At 44.9% G+C, this 20193-nt stretch overlaps 1 protein-coding gene across 6 annotated transcripts in view; it reads right to left on the minus strand.

Annotated features, from left to right (window-relative positions):
* Window positions 1-20193, minus strand: part of pde8b (phosphodiesterase 8B) — a 496872-nt gene that overhangs the window by 77709 nt on the left and 398970 nt on the right. For all 6 annotated transcript variants that reach the window (XM_070879862.1, XM_070879856.1, XM_070879851.1 and 3 more), the window contains 2 exons: window positions 16832-16920; window positions 7817-7871 (listed from right to left, as the gene is read on the minus strand). In XM_070879862.1, the coding sequence (XP_070735963.1) occupies window positions 7817-7871; window positions 16832-16920 (144 nt within the window). The remainder of the gene's footprint in view (window positions 1-7816; window positions 7872-16831; window positions 16921-20193) is intronic.

Raw genomic sequence — 20193 nt, forward strand, 5'->3', positions numbered from 1 at the left:
CCCAGCTTAGTGTCATCTGCAAACTTGGAGATATTACATTCAATTTCTTCATCTAAATCAATAATGTATCTCGTAAACAGCAGGTGTGTCGATTGCCTTCTCGAGGCAATGATAGGACGCCGGGGCTGCGATCAGATGGGATCAGAGTATGGACTCCTGTGTGATCCCAGACCCTCCCAACACTGAACCTGTAGCACACAAGAGGAAGCCCCTGCCCACAGCCCCACCGGTACAGATGACAGAAGTTAGGTGTCCAGCCACCACAACAGGCCCTGGGAATGGTTTAGTTTTAGTCCCGACTGGAAAGGTTTTATTCCAGGGGGTGCATTACGCGGTCGCGTCAGTCATTTTAAACCTAACCGGGGTACATCTGCCCGAATGGTGTCCAAAAGAAACTGAGCAGCTGTATGAGGTGCTCATTAAAGAACTCAGTTACGGGGATGGTAGTCGGGAAAGATTGTATGATATGGGAGTGTGCGATAACGTTGATCCGGGGAGGCAGAGGCGAGGGGTGCTCAATGATGTCACTACGGCGTTTAGCGCGGGTACATCTCTCGTCAACAGCATGGATGACGTGCAGCTGCAGATACAGATCAGTGGTTTAACGGACCAGCTTCGGAAAATCCTGTGGGAAGGGAACGCGGTGGTAGGGTCGGAGTTAGAGGGGGACCAGGCAATGACTGTCCATTTAAAGGAGATTATCGCAGAGCTGGAGACACACGCAAAGACTGTAAATGCATTAATACAGGAGGACAGGAATGCCTCGGTGCAGGCAGCACGAAACGAAGTGTGCGTGTTGTACGACGCCTGGTTGCTGAGCGAGGGGCACAGTAATTTAGAGGACCTCCAGCAAGGTCACATTCCGTCATGGATCAGCAACCAGCACCTCGCAGCGCTCAGCCCGTGTAGTAATTCGATGAGCCCGTGTCAGCTCCGTCTAGCCTCCGATGCCTACCCAGTCCCAGTGGATTGCATTTGGTCCAACCACACAATCATGGGGATAGTGTTGCGTGTGCTGGTAATGGGTGGGACATCACAACCAGCGCCGGTATACAGGGTGGAGTACATTGGGGTCAGACGGGAAGGGGTGCACGTGCGGTATCATGCGGTCCCACCATTTGTTATAAAGTGGAAGCATGCCATGACCGGCACTGACCTCAAGGGGTGCCAGAGCAGGGGTGCACACGTCATATTGTGTCCCCGGCATTTGAACACGTTCGATCGGCCAGAGTGCGGGTTTGAATACGAGAGTCGAGAGCCCATCAATTGCACCATGGAGGTGAGGGCCCAGAGCCACGTTCCACCTCAGGTGGCATATGCAGGCGACGGGACATACTGCGTAACCACGAGTGTGGACCGGTATCGAGTGCACCGGGACACTTGATGTCCGGTCACCAACAGCACTTTCTGCTTCAAACCCCACACCGAAGTTCAAGTGGCACAGGAACATATTATTCCAATCCCTGAGCCATCCATGATACACATTATGGTAAATGACACGATCCCGAACCTGCAACATTATATTACCCAGTTCCGGTATCAGATTCCTTTTCTGCCGGAACACCTAACAACGTTATTAAAGACCGTCGAACTATCCCCAAAATATTATTTCACACTGGAACAGACAAACCGGGACACAGGGGAAAGAATCAAAGGGATAAGTTCCCCGCCCTGGTGGGACCTTGGTATAAGTGTGGAGGTTCCTCCATGGATCCCGATATGCTCACATGCTTCATCATTGTACAGTTTTTGATTATGATATACCTGTTGTGTATTTCTTGTAAAAAGAGTCAGGCTCTCCAGAGTTAATGGGTGGCTGTAGTTAACGAACCTTGAATATAACTTTCTGTATCTATATGGTAACAGTGCGGTGCACGGTTGTATTTCAGGGATGTATTTTCAGGGTGTTTTAAAAGTAAAAAGGGATAGGATTGGTTGCAAACCACGATGTTTGCTCACCAGCGGACGTTGATATGTTCTAGAAGACTCTTGAAATATCGAATCCCCAAGGATCGGGACATTGCGTTTTAATCCCCAAGGATTTGCATTTTAATATTTTTCTCATCGCAGAAAAAAGCTGGAAGCTGTTTGTGGGAGGGGCCCGGGTGCTGCTCCATGTTGGACTTAGAATGATGGGCAGAGGTTCTGGGAAGACAATGGCCAAGCTAAGGCAATTCATCGCAGGTGATGAACAAATGGATTGCGTTTTGTTAAGCATTGTGAACTCGTCAAGTGAACTGATCAGGGATCGAGCCATTACCTGGATGAGATACCAGAACAATAGAAAGTTATTAAGCCCAAACTGCTCGGAAGCGAAACCCATCACTGGACAAACAGGAAACCTCGAAACAAAGGAAGAAACTTTATTTGAGCTAAAAGCAGAAGACACACCCACAGGAAGCTCTCGAAACAAACTTTATTCAGTCTGAAAAGGCAAACGAACTTGGGATATAAAAGAGGCCGTGTGAGTCACAGCTCTCTCTCCTGCCTTGCTGCTTCGTCCCGACAAGAATCCAACCCTCCGTATGGGACGGAGAGAAGAAACCAGAAGAGACACCTTTTCATCGGAAGCAGCAGCGAGTAAGCCAGTGAATCGGTGAGCATCATCTCGGCACACACATCTTTTAAGATCACAGCCACGGTGTGAGGGGGTATCGTGCATTCTCCCAACCAAATTCTTAAGGGTTTACAGGGGAGGTGTTTTAGACGTGGGTACTTAGCGTTAGGGGCCTGTTTAGACAGGCCAAATTGTGTATTGTATTGCATTTATTTGTTTTACACACCAGGGTGTGTGTGTGGTTTTACTGGGTGCAGGTGTGTGTTTTAACTTTAATAAAAGCATTGCCAGTACTCGGACCAAGGTACCCGTCCCTGACTCATTCATCTGTTCCGTACAGTAATAATTCTCAGCGTTAGAACTATGGTAAAGTGGGGGTGCTTCTAAAACACACAACGGAATTATCACTGTACGGAACAGATGAATGAGTCAGGGACGGGTACCTTGGTCCAAATACCTGCAATGCTTTTATTAAAGTTAAAACACATACCTTCACCCAGTAAAACCACACACACACCCTGGTGTGTAAAACAAATAAATGCAGTACAGTACACAGTCTGGCCTGTCTAAACAGGCCCCTAACGCGAAGTACCCATGTCTAAAACACCTCCCCTGTAAACACTTACACCTTCCCCCTTGCTGCTGCCGACTCCTGCCTGCACCAATTTGCCAACTCGGCAGACATGAGGTCACTTACGCGACTTGGCCGCCAGAGGCCGTCAGCGGGTGGTTCCCGGCGGTACTCTCCTATCGCCGGATGCAGACCTGGAGGGATCTGTTACCGAGGGGAGAGCGGCTAAAAAAACTCGGCGGAAACCGGCAACAGTGGACGGTAAGGCCATCAATTTCGGGCCCATAGTGTTTGGGTAAACAGCATTTAGCTCAAGACTTTGTTGCATGTTAAAAGGTTATTCTTGAACAGACACTCATACAAGAAGTCTTGATAAAGTACTCTTTATTAAGGAAAAAAAATGAGGAAATAATGTAGCTATAAAAGTAGCTATATAAAGGGACAAAAAGTGAAAATGATGCAAATCTACAACAGGTCAGTCAGCACCCTGTGGGAGCCTACTTCAGAAACATTTGACCTATCTCTCTGTTTCAGATGCTGTCTGACCTGCTGTGCATTTCAAACATTTTCTGTTTTAATTTCAGATTTCCAGGATGCACAGTTTTTCTTTTCATCTCAGTTATTTCAACGGTGTTAGATATTTATTTTGCGTTTAAGGCGATGGAACGCAAGAGACCTGCCAAAGGTCAGCAGCAAATTGTTTTTGTGGGCCCTGGAGATCAGGAGTGCTCCTCCGGGGCCTACAAAATAATCTGAGCCACTACAATCCCGTGACTACAACCCTCCACAATCATGGCCTCCGCCCCCCCCCCCCCCGCCACTGCTGTGCTTGTGAACAGTCAACCTAAAGATTCAAAAGCTGAACTGCCTCCAATCAGACAAAAATAGTTTACATGACAAATATAAGCCATGCGGGCATGAGGAAACCCCCCTGCCTATGAATACACTTGATGTAGAACTAATGAGTTCTGCTTACTTTTATATGCTAGTAGAGGTTAGTAATGAATTTTCCCAAGAGCCAGAGTTATGATCAAGTGGAAAGTGCTCAATCTCAATCTATTCACATTTTAACTTCAGTATAATTCACATAAAGTCAATAAGCCATGACTGGTTATGAACTGCTCCTCTCCAGAACGTGTCTCAGCCAACAAAAATGTGAGAACATCACAAGTTTCACATCCTCAAGCTTTCAGCTCATTGTACAAATAGTCAGCTCAACTTCACTGGAAAAATAAATGGTTTTACATAGGATTACATAGGATTATATAGGATTACATAGGATATATGACACGGAAACAGGCCATTCGGCCCAACCAGTCCATGCCAACATTTATGCTCCACTTGAGCCTCTTCCCATCGTTCCTCATCTAAATCTATCAGCATAACCCTCTATTCCCTTCTCCCTCATATGCTTGTCTAGCCTCCCGTTAAATGCATCTATACTATTCACTTCAATCACTCCCTGTGGTAGCGAGTTCCACATTCTCACCACTCCTTGGGTAAAAAAAAAATTCTGAATTCCCTTTTGAATTTCTTGGTGACAATCTTATATTGATGACCTCTGTTATGTTCTTCCCCAAAAATGGAAACATTCTCTCTGTATCCACTCTATCAAAACCTTTCATCATTTTAAAGACCCCTGAGCCTTCTTTTTTCAAGAGATACCTGATATGTATACCCTCGCATTTCTGATATCATTCCTGTAAATCTTCTCTGCACCCTCTCCAGTGTCTCTATATCTATTTTATAATATAGCGACCAGAACTATACGCAGTACTCTAAGCGTGGTCGAACCAAGGTTTGACACAGGTTTAGCACCACTTCCCACCTTTTCAATTCTATACCTCTAGAAATAAACCCTAGTGTTTGGTTTGCTTTTTTATGGCCTTGCTAACCTGTGTTGCAACTTTTAGTGATTTCTGCATTTGTTCTCCGAGATCGGGGAGCGGGCGGGGAAGTAGAGCTGAGTCCATGATCAGATCAGCCATGATCTTATTAAATGGCGGAGCAGGCTCGAGGGGCCAAATGGCCTACTCCTGCTCCTAGTTCTTACGTTCTTATGAGATCCCTTTGTTCCTCCACCCGACCCTCCAAGTAATATGTGACCTCCATATTCTCCCTACCAAAATGTAATACCTCACATTTATCTGTGTTGAACTTAATTTGCCAATTATATGCCCATTCTGCAAGTTTATTAATGTCCTCCTGTAATTTGTTGCTGTCCTCCTCGGCATTGACAAAATTACAAATTGTGTTTTTGATTCCAAAGTCTAAATCGTTAATATAAATTATGAACAGTGATCCTAGCACTGATCAGATAACAAATTCCTTCTGCATTATTTGTGTGCTCTTATAACAGGATTATGTCAAATTTCTGCAAGCATTATTTTAACAGAGTAGTTAATGTATTTATTTTAAGCAGATAATTTGATCTAGTCAAGTTTGATCAGAACTGCAACTCTTTTGGTCCTCAATCTGTGCTTGAGGTGGCTGATCGCAGCCAAGCAGTAGTAGAGGTGTTGTAATTAGTACCAGCACTCCTGGGTTAGAGAGGGGGGGGCGGGAGGGCAAAAAAATCAGTCAGTGTTCTCATTCCTGATTGCTGTCTAGTGACCGCTCATGGGAGTTCACTTGGATGAGATACCAGTGGCTGGCATCTGTGCAATCAAACACCATTGAAGAATCAATGCCTTAAGGAGAGGAGGGAGAGGGAAAAATAATTAACAGAGGAAATTGACTAGAAGAAAAAAATCTTAAGTTTTAAGAGCAGGACTCCCAAGAATCAGTCATTGAAGGTTGGCATGCAGGTAGAGCAGGCGGTTAAGAAAGCAAATGGCATGTTGGCCTTCATAGCGAGGGGATTTGAGTACAGGGACGGGGCCTTGGTGAGGCCACACCTGGAGTATTGTGTACAGTTTTGGTCTCCTAACTTGAGGAAGAACATTCTTGCTATTGAGGGAGTGCAGTGAAGGTTTACCAGACTGATTCCCAGGATGGTGGGACTGACCTATCAAGAAAGACTGGATCAACTGGGCTTGTATTCACTGGAGTTCAGAAGAATGAGAGGGGACCTCATAGAAACATTTAAAATTCTGACGGGTTTAGACAGGTTGGATGCAGGAAGAATGTTCCCAATGTTGGGGAAGTCCAGAACCAGGGGTCACAGTCTAAGGATAAGGGGTAAGCCATTTAGGACCGAGATGAGGAGAAACTTCTTCACCCAGAGAGTGGTGAACCTGTGGAATTCTCTACCACAGAAAGTAGTTGAGGCCAATTCACTAAATATATTCAAAAGGGAGTTAGATGAAGTCCTTACTACTAGGGGATCAAGGGGTATGGCGAGAAAGCAGGAAAGGGGTACTGAAGTTGCATGTTCAGCCATGAACTCATTGAATGGCGGTGCAGGCTAGAAGGGCTGAATGTCCTACTCCTGCACCTATTTTCTATGTTTCTATGAATAGAAGCCATAAACTGGCTGCCTCATATTCCCTTTCCCCACATACTGCCGGAAATGCATTAAAAACATAAGAACATAAGAAATAGGAGCAGGAGTAGGCCACCTGGCCCCTCGAGCCTGCTCCGCCATTTAATAAGATCATGGCTGATCTGATCATGGACTCAGCTCCACTTCCCTGCCTGCTCCCCATAACCCTTTATTCCCTTATCGCTGAAAAATCTGTCCATCTCCGCCTTAAACATATTCAATGACCCAGTCTCCACAGCTCTCTGCGGCAGAGAATTCCATGGATTTACAATCCTCAGAGAAGAAATTCCTCCTCATCTCAGTTTTAAATGCGCAGCCCCTTATTCTGAGACTATTTCCCCTAGTTTTAGTTCCCCTGAGTGGAAATATCCTCTCTGCATCCACCTTGTCGAGCCCCCTCATTATCTTATATGTTTCGATAAGATCACCTCTCATTCTTCTGAACTCCAATGTGTATAGGCCCAACCTACTCAACTTATCTTCATCAGTCAACCCCCTCATCTCTGGAATCAACCTAGTGAACCTTCTCTGAACAGCCTCCAATGCAAGTGTATGCTTCTTTAAATATGGAGACCAAAACTGTACGCAGTACTCTAGGTGTGGCCTCACCAATACTCTGTACGGCTGTAGCAGGACTTCTCTGCTTTTATACTCTATCCCCCTTGCAATAAAGATCAACATTCCATTTGCCTTCCTGATTACTTGCTGTACCTGCGTACTAACGTTTTGTGTTTCATGCACAAGTACCCCCTCAGGAAGGTGACGAGGATATATTTCACAGAGATCTAAATGGACAATCAGATTCACAGCAGCGGGATTTGACAATGATTACAAGTGTGGAGCCAAGTGGGTATAATGGAGGGTTGCATGGGTGAAACTCCAGTTAAAGGTAATTGCTTAGAAATTGAAGAGTGACTGCAACAGCTTCAACAGGGTCAGCAGTAATTAGGTAAGACCAGAATGTGAGCTTAATATCGTTTCACTATTTAAACCTCAATTAAAGCTACCTAATTATAAAGAGATATTCCAGCAATTTAAAGTCAAGTAAAATGGAAATTGTAACTATGGTTAAGAAACAGCAACAGAACCTCATTACAGTCTGTGCTGACTTTCATTGGCCTCTTAAAGGCTACAGCTGCTGTTATACATTAAAAAGAGCCATCGAGTGGAAAAAAATGACAAAAGTAACAGTTAAATATCTTACCAGCTTATTGTTGTCACTGCACAATTTCTTGATGGACACAAAGTGCCTAATTTTCCTATTGATAGAAAAAGTACAGTCACACTCCTGAGCGAATCAGATGAAACACTGACAAACATTTGACAGGGGGTCAGTAATGGGGCTTCTTCAGTTTACTAAACACCAACGGTTAAGACATTCTTTAATGATTCGATGAGGGAGAAAACCCTAGAATATGTGATTCCCCACCCCGCCAATCACATTGTCAGGGTTGTGTATCTTTCTATTTGTTCCTCGGTCTCTTTAGTCACCATTATGACATGAGAAGGCATTTCAACAGCAATTGGGGAGCTTCTCCTGTCATTGTGCCCCATCTTACTGTGCGCCATTTTGCCTCTATCAACCCATTCCTTATATTATGAATAAAAAAATGAAAAATCTTTGGAATACTTAATATGTTTATATGAACTTGCTTTTTCCACTATTTAAATGGCGGTTTTTGGGTTAAAGCCTGTTAACATCTGCGTGCTAATATTGTGGAGTGTAATTTCTAGCCGACACTGTCTACAGACACTTGAAATGTGTTTGTCAACACTTTAGCAGTTACAGTTGGAGTTCTATAATTGTGTTAAACTATATAAGGGCCGAACGTCCAATCAGCCAAGTTTGTGTACCACTGTGGAATGTGCTCACACTACAGTTCCACTTGCACTTCCACAGCCATTAACTTACTGATTGAAAATTCTGCCCTATACTGTGTCACCAGCACACCTCATTATTGGTTCAGTCCAAACTGTCAGTTCATTTCTCCAGTTTTTACCAGTGGGAATCTTCAACAGAGAAAATGAAAATTATGGAAAGAGTTGAAATAATGCATATTTGCTTACTTTCCTCCATAAATTCAGATGACCAACTCAGAGGACTGCAGAAGAGCATATTGGGAGCAGCACCAGGTGTACCTGAAAATGAGGTTTCAACCTGGTGAAGCTACAAAACAGCACTACATGCCTGCTAAATAGCAGAAGCAGCATGCTGTAGGCTGAGCTAGGTGATCCCACCATCAAAAGATCAGTTCAAAGCTCTTCAGTGCTGTCACATCCAGTCGCGAATGGTGGTGGACAATTAAGCAACTAAGGGGAGAGGGGGCTCCATGAACATTCTCATCCGCAACAATGGCGGAGCCCAGCATGCCAGTGTAAAAGACAAGACTGAAGCATTTGTAACCGTCTTCAGCCAGAGGTGCCAAGTAGATTATCTTTCTCAGCCTCCTCATCAGGTCCCCATCATCACAGATTTCAGTCTTCAGCCAATTTGATTCACTCCATGTTGCACAGCTGAGCTCACTGGACACGCAAAGGCTTCAGGCCTCGACAATGTCTCGGCTGTCGTGCTGAAGATCCGTACTCCAGAACTAGCCTCAAAATGGCTCCGCCCTTTTTGCCCCAGGCATGGGCTGGCTTGTTGAAGTCAATGGAAATAAAAATCGGGAAAGATGTAAAACGGGCTGCCATTTCATTATCACCCGTTTTACAGTATTGCACGAAGGCAAAATCTACCCACACTCCCACCATGTGCAATGCCATGGGAGATCAACTAGTCCTATTAAAGACTTTGGCACATGGATACCTTTCAGATGAACTTTGAACCGTTAATAATGAGACCTCTCACGTATCATTCTTTAGGAGTGACAATCGTTTTCTTATGCATTTAAACCACTGCGATGCACACCACTCTTACAAATAAACCGAGCTCCAAGGATTTATATGGGCTTTTAATCTCTTTCACACTTAATAGAGGAAAATTGAAAGTGTCACATTCAATCACTGGTATTGATCACAAGATTAGATTACTACAACATTGAATGAAGACAAAATACAATTCTGAATATTGCTGCATGATTAATTACTTCAGTTCTACTGTGAAAATTCAAAGTGGCGTTCAATGCAATAGCCCTTATTCTTATAAGAACATAAGAAATAGGAGCAGGAGTAGGCCACCTGGGCCCTCGAGCCTGCTCCGCCATTTAATAAGATCATGGCTGCTCTGATCATGGACTCAGCTCCACTTCGCTGCCTGCTCCCCATAACCCTTTATTCCCTTATCACTCAAAGATCTGTCTATCTCCGCCTTAAATATATTCAATGACCCAACCTTCACAGCTTTCTGGCACAGAGAACTCCATAGATTTCAGAGAAGAAATTCCTCCTCATCTCAGTTTTAAATGGGTGGCCCCTTCTTCTGATACTATGTCCCCTAGGTTTAGTTTCCCTATGAGTGGAAATATCCTCTCTGCATCCACCAAGTCGAGCCCACTCAATGGGCCCAAGTTTCCACATGATTTGCGCCTGATTTTTAGGAGCAACTGGTGGAGAACGGACTATCTTAGAAATCGCAATTCTCCACGTTTTTTTTCTGCAGTTCTAGTCAGGTAGAACAGTTCCACTTTGGAACAGAATTTTTTCTTCAAAAGGGGGCGTGTCCGGCCACTGACGCCTGATTTCAAAGTTTCCACAGTGAAAACGTACTCCAAACTAACTTGGAATGGAGCAAGTGAAGATTTTTGTAGAACTGAAAAAACCTGTTCTACACATTAAAAAATCAGGCGCAGGTTACAAATTAGGCGTCCAGAACGAGGTGGGGGGGGGAGGGGGGGGAAGGGAAGTCATTAAATTCTACAATAAATCCTTATTTATACTTCTACAAATATTATACAAATAAATCCAACCTGAATAAACATTTATAAGCAAAGAAAAGATTAAATAAACCATCTTCCTACCTGTGTGAAAGTGCTTCAGCCAGGGAGAATGCTGCAGCCGTTCGTTCCCGCGGGGGGGGGAGGAGGGGGGGGAGAATGCTGCAGCCGTTCGTTCCCGCGGGGGTGGGGGGGAGGGGGAGGCGCCCGTTCGTTCCCGCGGGGGGGGAGGAGGGGGAGGCGCCCGTTCGTTCCCGCGGGGGTGGGGGGGAGGGGGAGGCGCCCGTTCGTTCCCGCGGGGGTGGGGGGGAGGGGGAGGCGCCCGTTCGTTCCCGCGGGGGTGGGGGGGAGGGGGAGGCGCCCGTTCGTTCCCGCGGGGGTGGGGGGGAGGGGGAGGCGCCCGTTCGTTCCCGCGGGGGTGGGGAAGGAAACAGCCGTTCGTTCCCGCGGGGGGGGGAGGGGGAGGCGCCCGTTCGTTCCCGCGGGGGTGGGGGGGAGGGGGAGGCGCCCGTTCGTTCCCGCGGGGGGGGAAGGTGACAGTGAGAAGGCTGCAAGAAGCCTCAGTGCTGATGGCAATGTGCTTTTATTAAAAAATGTTCAAAAATTAAACAGCTACAAAGAACTACAAAAATGGCCGAGTGCCAATGTTTCCTTCACACTGAGCGTGCGCGAACACTCCAACGCGCACGCGCAGCGTTGCCGGCAGGAAAAAAACTAATTTAAATGGTATCCGCCCCCTCCCACTTACAAAATCGGCGCGAGTGTAGGCTCCGCCCCTCTGGGCGCCGCGCCAGGCAGACAAGGAGCTGCAAAGCGCTCCAGAATCGCGCGTTTTTTTTCCGGCGCCGTTTTAGGCACGAAAAACGGGCGCCCAGCTCGGAGGGGCGCCCGTTTTTTATCGTGTGGAAACTTGGGCCCATTATCTTATATGTTTTGATAAGATCACCTCTCATTCTTCTGAACTCCAATGAGTAGAGGCCCAACCTACTCAACCTACTTTCATAAGTCAACCCCCTCATCTCCGGAATCAACCTAGTGAACCTTCTCTGAACAGCGTCCAATGCAAGTATATCCTTCCTTAAATACGGAGACTAAATCTGTACGCAGTACTCTAGGTGTGGCCTCACCAACACCCTGTACAGTTGTAGCAGGACCTGTCTGCTTTTATACTCTATCCCCCTTGCAATAAAGGCCAACATTCAATTTGCCTTCCTGATTACTTGCTGTATCTGCATACTAACTTTTTGTGTTTCATTCACAAGGACCCCCAGGTCCCTCTGTACTGCAGCACTTTGCAATTTTTCTCCATTTAAATTATAATTTGCTTTTCTATTTTTTCTGTCAAAGTGGATAACCTCACATTTTGCCACATTATACTCCATCTGCCAAATTTTTGCCCATTCACTTAGCCTGTCTATATCCCTTTGCAGATTTTGCATGTCTTCCTCACAATTTGCTTTCCCATCCATCTTTGTATCATCAGCAAACTAGGCTACATCACACTCGGTCGCTTCATCCAAGTTATTAATATAGATTATAAATAGTTAAGGACCCAGCACCGATCCCTGTGGCACCCCACTAGGCACTGTTTGCTAACCGGAAAATTACCCATTTATCCCAACTCTCTGTTTTCTGTTAGTTAGCGAATCCTCTATCCATGCTAATATATTACCCCCCACCCCGTGAACTTTTATCCTGTGTAGTAACCTTTTATGTGACACCTTATCCAATGCCTTCTGGAAATCCAAATACACCACATCCACTGGTTCCCCCTTATCCACCCTGCTCATTACATCCTCAAAGAACTTCAGCAAATTTGCCAAACGTGATTTCCCTTTCATAAAACCACGCTGGCTCTGCTTGATTGAATTATGCTTTTCCAAATGTCCCGCTACTGCTTCCTTAATAATGAACTCCAGCATTTTCCCATTAGGCTAACTGGTCTATAGTTTCCTGCTTTTTGTCTGACTGCTTTTTTAAATAGGGCTGTTACATTTGCGATTTTCCAATCTGCTGGGACTGCCCCAGAATCCAGGGAATTTTGGTAGATTACAACCAATACATCCACTATCTCCACAGCTGCCTCTCTCAAGACCATAGGATGTAAGCCATCAGTTCCAGGGGACTTGTCCACCTTTAGTCCCATTACCTTAACGAGTACTACTTCATTAGTGATAGTAATTGTATGAAGTTCCTCCCTCCCTATAACCCCTTGATTATCCACTATTGGGATGTTTTTAGTGTCTTCTACTGTGAAGACCGACACAAAACATTTGTTCAACGTCTCTGCCATTTCCCTATTTTCCATTATTAATTCCCCAGTCTCATCCTCCAGGGGACCAACAATTACTTTAGCTCTTTTCCTTTTTATGTACCTATAGAAACTCTTACTGTCTGTTTTTATATTTTGTGCTAGTTTACTTTCATAATCTATCTTCCCTCTCTTTATCATTGTTTTAGTCGTTCTTTGTTGGATTTTAAAAGTTTCCCAATCCTCTGACCTCCCAATGGTCTTGGTCACATTGTATGCCCTTATTACACGTACTATATTCCTCAGTGCAGTGTCCCTGGCACATAGAGGAGAAAGATTAAAGCTTACTGAAGAAAGGAAAAGCAATCCCAAGGAAGATTTACAGGCTTGGCATCAGGGATCTTTAAGTTTACAAGAGTTCATATTTTTATAGAATTGGAACATTGATAGCTAAAACTATAGTGGTAGGGGATTCTATTGTAAGGGGAATAGATAGACGTTTCTGCGGCCGCAATCGAGACTCCAGGATGGTATGTTGCCTCCCTGGTGCAAGGGTCAAGGATGTCTCAGAGCGGGTGCAGGACATTTTGAAAGGGGAGGGTGAACAGCCAGTTGTCGTGGTGTATATAGGTACCAACGATATAGGTAAAACACGGGATGAGGTCCTACAAGCTGAATTTAGGGAGCTAGGAGTTAAATTAAAAAGTAGGACCTCAAAGGTAGTAATCTCAGAATTGCTACCAGTGCCACGTGCTAGTCAGAGTAGGAATCAAAGGATAGCTTAGATGAATATGTGGCTTGAGTAGTGGTGCAGAAGGGAGGGATTCAAATTCCTGGGACATTGGAATCGGTTTTGGGGGAGGTGGGACCAGTACAAAACGGATGGTCTGCACCTGGGCAGAACCGGAACCGATGTCCTAGGGGGAGTGTTTGCTAGTGCTGTTGGGGAGGGGTTAAACTAATATGGCAGGGGGATGGGAACCTATGCAGGGAGACAGAGGGAAGTAAAATAGGGGCAAAAGCAAAAGATAGAAAGAAGAAAAGTAAAAGTGGAGGGCAGAGAAACCTAAGGCAAAAATAAAAAAGGACCACATTGTAGCAAAATTCTAAAAGGGCAAAGTGTGTTAAAAAGACAAGCCTGAAGGCTCTGTGCCTCAATGCGAGGAGTATTCATAATAAGGTGGACAAATTAACTGCACAGGCAGCAATTAATGAATATGATATAATTGGCATCATGGAGACATGGCTCCAGGGTGACCAAGGCTGGTAACTCAACATTCAGGAGTATTCAACATTCAGGAAGGATAGACAGAAAGGAAAAGGAGGTGGGGTAGCGTTGCTGGTTAAAGAGGAAATTATCACAATAGTAAGGAAGGACATTAGCTTGGATGATGTGGAATCTGTATGGGTGGAGCTGCGGAATACCAAAGGGCAGAAAACTCTAGTGGGAGTTGTGTACAGAAGTAGTGAGGTTGGGGACAGCATCAAACAAGAAATTAGGGATGCATGCAATAAAGGTACAGCAGTTAACATGGACGACTTTAATCTACATATAGATTGGGCTAACCAAACTGGTAGCAATACAATGGAGGAGGATTTCCTGGAGTGTATTAAGGATGGTTTTCTGGACAAAATGTCAAGAAACCAACTAGAGGGTGATGTGTAATGAGAAAGGACTAATTAGCAATCTTTTTGTGAGAGGCCCCTTGGGAAAGAGCAACCATAATATGGTAGAATTCCTTATTAAGATGGAGAGTGACACAGTTAATTCAGAGACTAGGGTCCTGAACTTAAGGAAAGGTAACTTCGACGGTATGAGTCGTGAATTGGCTAGAATAGACTGGCAAATGATACTTAGATGGTTGACAGTGGATAGGCAATGGCAAACATTTAAAGATCACATGGATGAACTTCAACAATTGTACATCCCTATCTGGAGTAAAAATAAAATGGGGAAGGTGGCTCAACCGTGGCTAACAAGGGAAATTAAGGATAGTGTTAAATCCAAGGAAGAGGCATATAAATTGGCCAGAAAAAGCAGCAAACCTGAGGACTGGGAGAAATTTAGAATTCAGCAGAGGAGGAAAAAGGGTTTAATTAGGAGAAGTATGAGAAGAAGCTTGCTGGGAACATAAAAACTGACTGCAAAGGCTTCTATAGATATGTGAAGAGAAAAAGATGAGTGAAGACAAATGTAGGTCCCTTGCAGTCAGAATCAGGTAAATTTATAATGGGGAACAAAGAAATGGCAGACCAGTTGAACAAATACTTTGGTTCTGTCTTCACGAAGGAAGACGCAAATAACCTTCTAGAAGTAGTAGGGGACCGAGGGTCTAGTGAGAAGGAGGAACTGAAGGATATCCTTGTTAGGCGGGAAATTGTGTTAGGGAAATTGATGGGATTGAAGGCCGATAAATCCCCGGGGCTTGATAGTCTGCATCCCAGAGTATTTAAGGAAGTGGCCCTAGAAATAGTGGATGCATTGGTGATCATTTTCCAACAGTCTATCGACTCTGGATCAGTTCCTATGGACTGGAGGGTAGCTAATGTAACACCACTTTTTTTAAAAGGAGGGAGAGAGAAACTGGGTAATTATAGACCAGTTACCTGACATCAGTAGTGGGGAAAATGTTGGAATCAATTATTAAAGATGAAATAACAGCGCATTTGGAAAGCAGTGACAGGATCGGTCCAAGTCAACATGGATTTATGAAAGGGAAATCATGCTTGACAAATCTTCTGGAATTTTTTGAGGATGTAACTAGTGGAGTGGACAACGGAGAACCAGTGGATGTGGTGTATTTGGACTTTCAAAAGGCTTTTGACAAGATCCCACACAAGAGACTGATGTGCAAAATTAAAGCACATGGTATTGGGGGTAATGTACTGACGTGGATAGAGAACTGGTTGGCAGACAGGAAGCAGAGAATTGCGATAAATGGGTCCTTTTCAGAATGGCAGGCAGTGAGTGACCAGTAGAGTGCCGCAGGGCTCAGTGCTGGGACCCCAACTATTTACAATATACATTAATGATTTGGATGAAGGAATTGAGTGTAATATCTCCAAGTTTGCAGATGACACTAAACTGGGTGGCGGTGTGAGCTGTGAGGAGGATGCTAAGAGGCTGCAGGGTGACTTGGACAGGTTAGGTAAGTGGGCAAATGAATGGCAGATGCACTATAATGTGGATAAATGTGAGGTTATCCACTTTGGAGGTAAAAACACGAAGGCAGACTATTATCTGAATGGTGGCAGATTAGGAAAAGGGGAGGTGCAACGAGATCTGGGTGTCATGTTTCATCAGTCAATGAAAGATGGCATGCAGGTACAGCAGGCGGTGAAGGCGGCAAATGGTATGTTGGCTTCCATAGCTAGGGGATTTGAGTATAGGAGCAGGGAGGTCTTACTGCAGTTGTGAGGCTTCACCTGGAATATTATGTTCAGTTTTGGTCTCCTAATCTGAAGAAGGACGTTCTTGCTATTGAGGGAGTGCATTGAAGGTTCTCCAGACTGATTCCCGGGATGGCTGGACTGACATATCAGGAGAGACTGGATCGACTGGGACTTTAATCACTGGAGTTTAGAAGGATGAGAGGGGATCTCATAGAAACATATAGAATTCTGACGGGACTGGACAGGTTAGATGCAGGAAGAATGTTCCCGATGTTGGGGAAGTCCAGAACCAGGGGACACAGTCTAAAGATAAGGGGTAAGCCATTTAGGACTGAGATGAGGAGAAACTTCTTCACTCAGAGAGTTGTTAACCTGTGGAATTCCCTACCGCAGAGAGTTGTTGATGCCAGTTCATTGGATATATTCAAGAGGGAGTTAGATATGGCCCTTACGACTAAAGGGATCTAGTGGTATGGAGAGAAAGCAGGAAAGGGGTACTGAGGTGAATGATCAGCCATGATCTTATTGAATGGTGGTGCAGGATCGAAGGGCCGAATGGCCTACTCCTGCAACTATTTTCTATGTTTCTATGTTTCTAGAACATTCTTGCCCTCTGCCAGGTGACATTAAATCAGGTAGCTGCTGTTTATTTTAGTTTTTCTAGGTAATGTCTGTTTTCCTAGTAGTAAATAGTGATACTTACCCTCCCTGGCCTATCACAGGAGTTATTGTTACATCTTGCTGCACACTGTCTCCTGCTTTCTGCCTTGCATAGTAAATTCCTTGCCATTCCTATAAAAGACATTGTGGATTAATTGACAATTTTGGCATGGCTGAGTATATTTTTTCATGCTGTAAGAGAAAAATTTGGCATTAGGGGTACCAGCGGGACAAGGGTTAAAGTGCTGGTTCCTGCACTGACCCATAAGGCGGTAAAAGGCCTTTCTTCTTGGCCTTGTACATTCCAGTACCAAAGGTCCAGAAGGTACTGTTATGGGTTAGGATACCAGATAGTATTCCAACAAGAAATGTCAATATGAGAGAACCTAAACAGACCGTTGATAAGGCCTTGTGAAGAGGCCCGAGATAGACTTCACGGCACCAAAGGAAAGGTATAACAAATTCCAACCTAATGATACCATTCTGGGTACGGTCTAAGATGGTCACGTGATCATGGCCTGTCAATCAGAGCTCATGAGCTGTCAATCCGAAATAGTACCGATAAGGTAGTCCAATTAGAGAAGTAGCTCTGATAAGGTAGTCTAATTAGAAATCTAGGGAAGTCTTATGTATAAAAGTTGTATGATTGTGCTGTTCAAGGTGCATCTCCACTCACAGGCGGCTGTGATGAGAGGTGTTCCCGGACGTTCATAATAAAAGATCGTTATACTTTGCCATCCGTCTCTGTCTGCTAACTTCGAGAATTGCTACATGGGGCAAGCGTCGACCCTCTATATCAGTGGGCCTGCTTGTGGGAAAAGAAGCCTTCTCTGGACTCTGGGGAGGTACCAACGGATTGGAAAGCAGCTAATGTAACGCCTCTGTTTAAAAAAGGGGGCAGACAAAAGGCAGGTAACTATAGGCCGGTTAGTTTAACATCTGTAGTGGGGAAAATGCTTGAAGCTATCATTAAAGAAGAAATAGCGGGACATCTAGATAGGAATAGTGCAATCAAGCAGACGCAACATGGATTCATGAAGGGGAAATCATGTGTAACTAATTTACTGAAATTCTTTGAGGATATAACGAGCATGGTGGATAGAGGTGTACTGATGGATGTGGTGTATTTAGATTTCCAAAAGGCATTCGATAAGGTGCCACACAAAAGGTTACTGCAGAAGATAAAGGTACGCAGAGTCAGAGGAAATGTATTAACATGGATAGAGATTGGCTGGCTATCAGAAAGCAGAGAGTCGGGATAAATGAGTCCTTTTCGGGTTGGAAATCGGTGGTTAGTGGTGTGACACAGGGATCGGTGCTGGGACCACAACTGTTTACAATATACATAGATGACCTGGAAGAGGGGACAGAGTGTAGTGTAACAAAATTTGCAGATGACACAAAGATTAGTGGGAAAGCGGGTTGTGTAGAGGACACAGAGAGGCTGCAAAGAGATTTAGATAGGTTAAGCGAATGGGCTAAGGTTTGGCAGATGGAATACAATGTCGGAAAATGTGAGGTCATCCACCTTGGAAAAAAACAGTAAAAGGGAATATTATTTGAATGGGGAGAAGTTACAACATGCTGCGGTGCAGAGGGACCTGGGAGTCCTTGTGCATGAATCCCAAAAAGTTAGTTTGCAGGTGCAGCAGATAATCAGGAAGGCGAATGGAATGTTGGCCTTCATTGCGAGAGGGATGGAGTACAAAAGCAGAGAGGTACTGCTGCAACTGTACAGGGTATTGGTGAGGTCGCACCTGGAGTACTGCATGCAGTTTTAGTCACCTTAATTAAGGAAGGATATACTAGCTTTGGAGGGGGTACAGAGACGATTCACTAGGCTGATTCCGGAGATGTGGGGGTTACCTTTGATGATACATTGAGTAGACTGGGTCTTTACTCGTTGGAGTTCAGAAGGATGAGGGGTGATCTTATAGAAACATTTAAAATAATGAAAGGGATAGACAGTATAGAGGCAAAGAGGTTGTTTCCACTGGTCGGGGAGACTAGAACTAGGGGGCACAGCCTCAAAATATGGGGGGAGCCAATTTAAAACCGAGTTGAGAATGAATTTCTTCTCCCAGAGGATTGTGAATCTGTGGAACTCTCTGCCCAAGGAAGCAGTTGAGGCTAGCTCATTGAATGTATTAAAATCACAGATAGATAGATTTTTAACCAATAAAGGAATTAAGGGTTATGGGGAGCGCGCGGGTAAGTGAAGTTGAGTCCACGGCCAGATCAGCCATGATCTTGTTGAATGGCAGAGCAGGCTTGAGGGGCTAGACGGCCTACTGCTCTTCCTAATTCTTATGTTCTTATGTTCTTATGTTCTTATTAATGTTGGGGAAGTCCAGAACCAGGGGTCACAGTCTAAGGATAAGGGGTAAGCCATTTAGGACCGAGATGAGAAGAAACTTCTTCACCCAGAGAGTGGTGAACCTGTGGAATTCTCTACCACAGAAAGTTGTTGAGGCCAATTCACTAAATATATTCAAAAAGGAGTTAGATGTAGTCCTTACTACCAGGGGATCAAGGGGTATGGCGCGAAAGCAGGAATGGGGTACTGAAGTTGCATGTTCAGCCATGAACTCATTGAATGGCGGTGCAGGCTCGAAGGGCTGAATGGCCTACTCCTGCACCTATTTTCTATGTTTGTATCTATATGTTTCTATTTTTCCCGTTCTCCCCTCAACATTTGGCGCTGCGAGCATGGTACGGACTTTCCGAACGGAACAATGACCCAGCTGTTGGGGTGAGTATGTTTTAATTTACCACCTTCAAGTTAGAGCTGTGGCTTTGTAAACCAGAAGGGAAGGATATTCGTACAAAGAACCATCTGTAGTGAGTCCCGGAGGGACGGAGATGGAGGACAAGGACGATCTAGGGGTGGAAGGGGGTCAAAGGTATATCCTAAGACGCGCGCGTGTGGGTAGCGCGGCAGTGCGAGGGTGCGACGCAAGGGAAGATATAGGGGAAGGTCTATTGACCCGAAGTGGTACGAGCGCACGGTGCAGGGACGAGAGAGTGAGGACATAGAGACAAAGTTTCCGCAGTGACGGGATATGTTGACCCAAAGCGTGGCAGTACGAGGGTACGGTGCCAAGGGAAGACATATAGATATAAATAACGTCCTGCATACCTAACACGAATTAAAGGGAGTACCCAAGACCCTCATAGCCCCGAAGAAGATGGGTAACTCGGCAAGTAAAAGAACAAATGGAGCTGGTGAGGGAACGGGGACCCAGGCCATTAAACAAGGGAAGAAGGGAAAGTGAAACCGGGGACCCGAGTGGTCTCTATTAGAGTTACTAAGTAACAAATACGCAACCTTAATGGAAGGAATGAAACGGAGAGGGTGGCAGCCCACGGATGCCCCTGATAGGCAGAAAAAATGGTGGGATAGTC

This window comes from Pristiophorus japonicus, chromosome 1, assembly GCF_044704955.1.
Source record: "Pristiophorus japonicus isolate sPriJap1 chromosome 1, sPriJap1.hap1, whole genome shotgun sequence".
NCBI classification, from domain to species: domain Eukaryota; kingdom Metazoa; phylum Chordata; class Chondrichthyes; family Pristiophoridae; genus Pristiophorus; species Pristiophorus japonicus.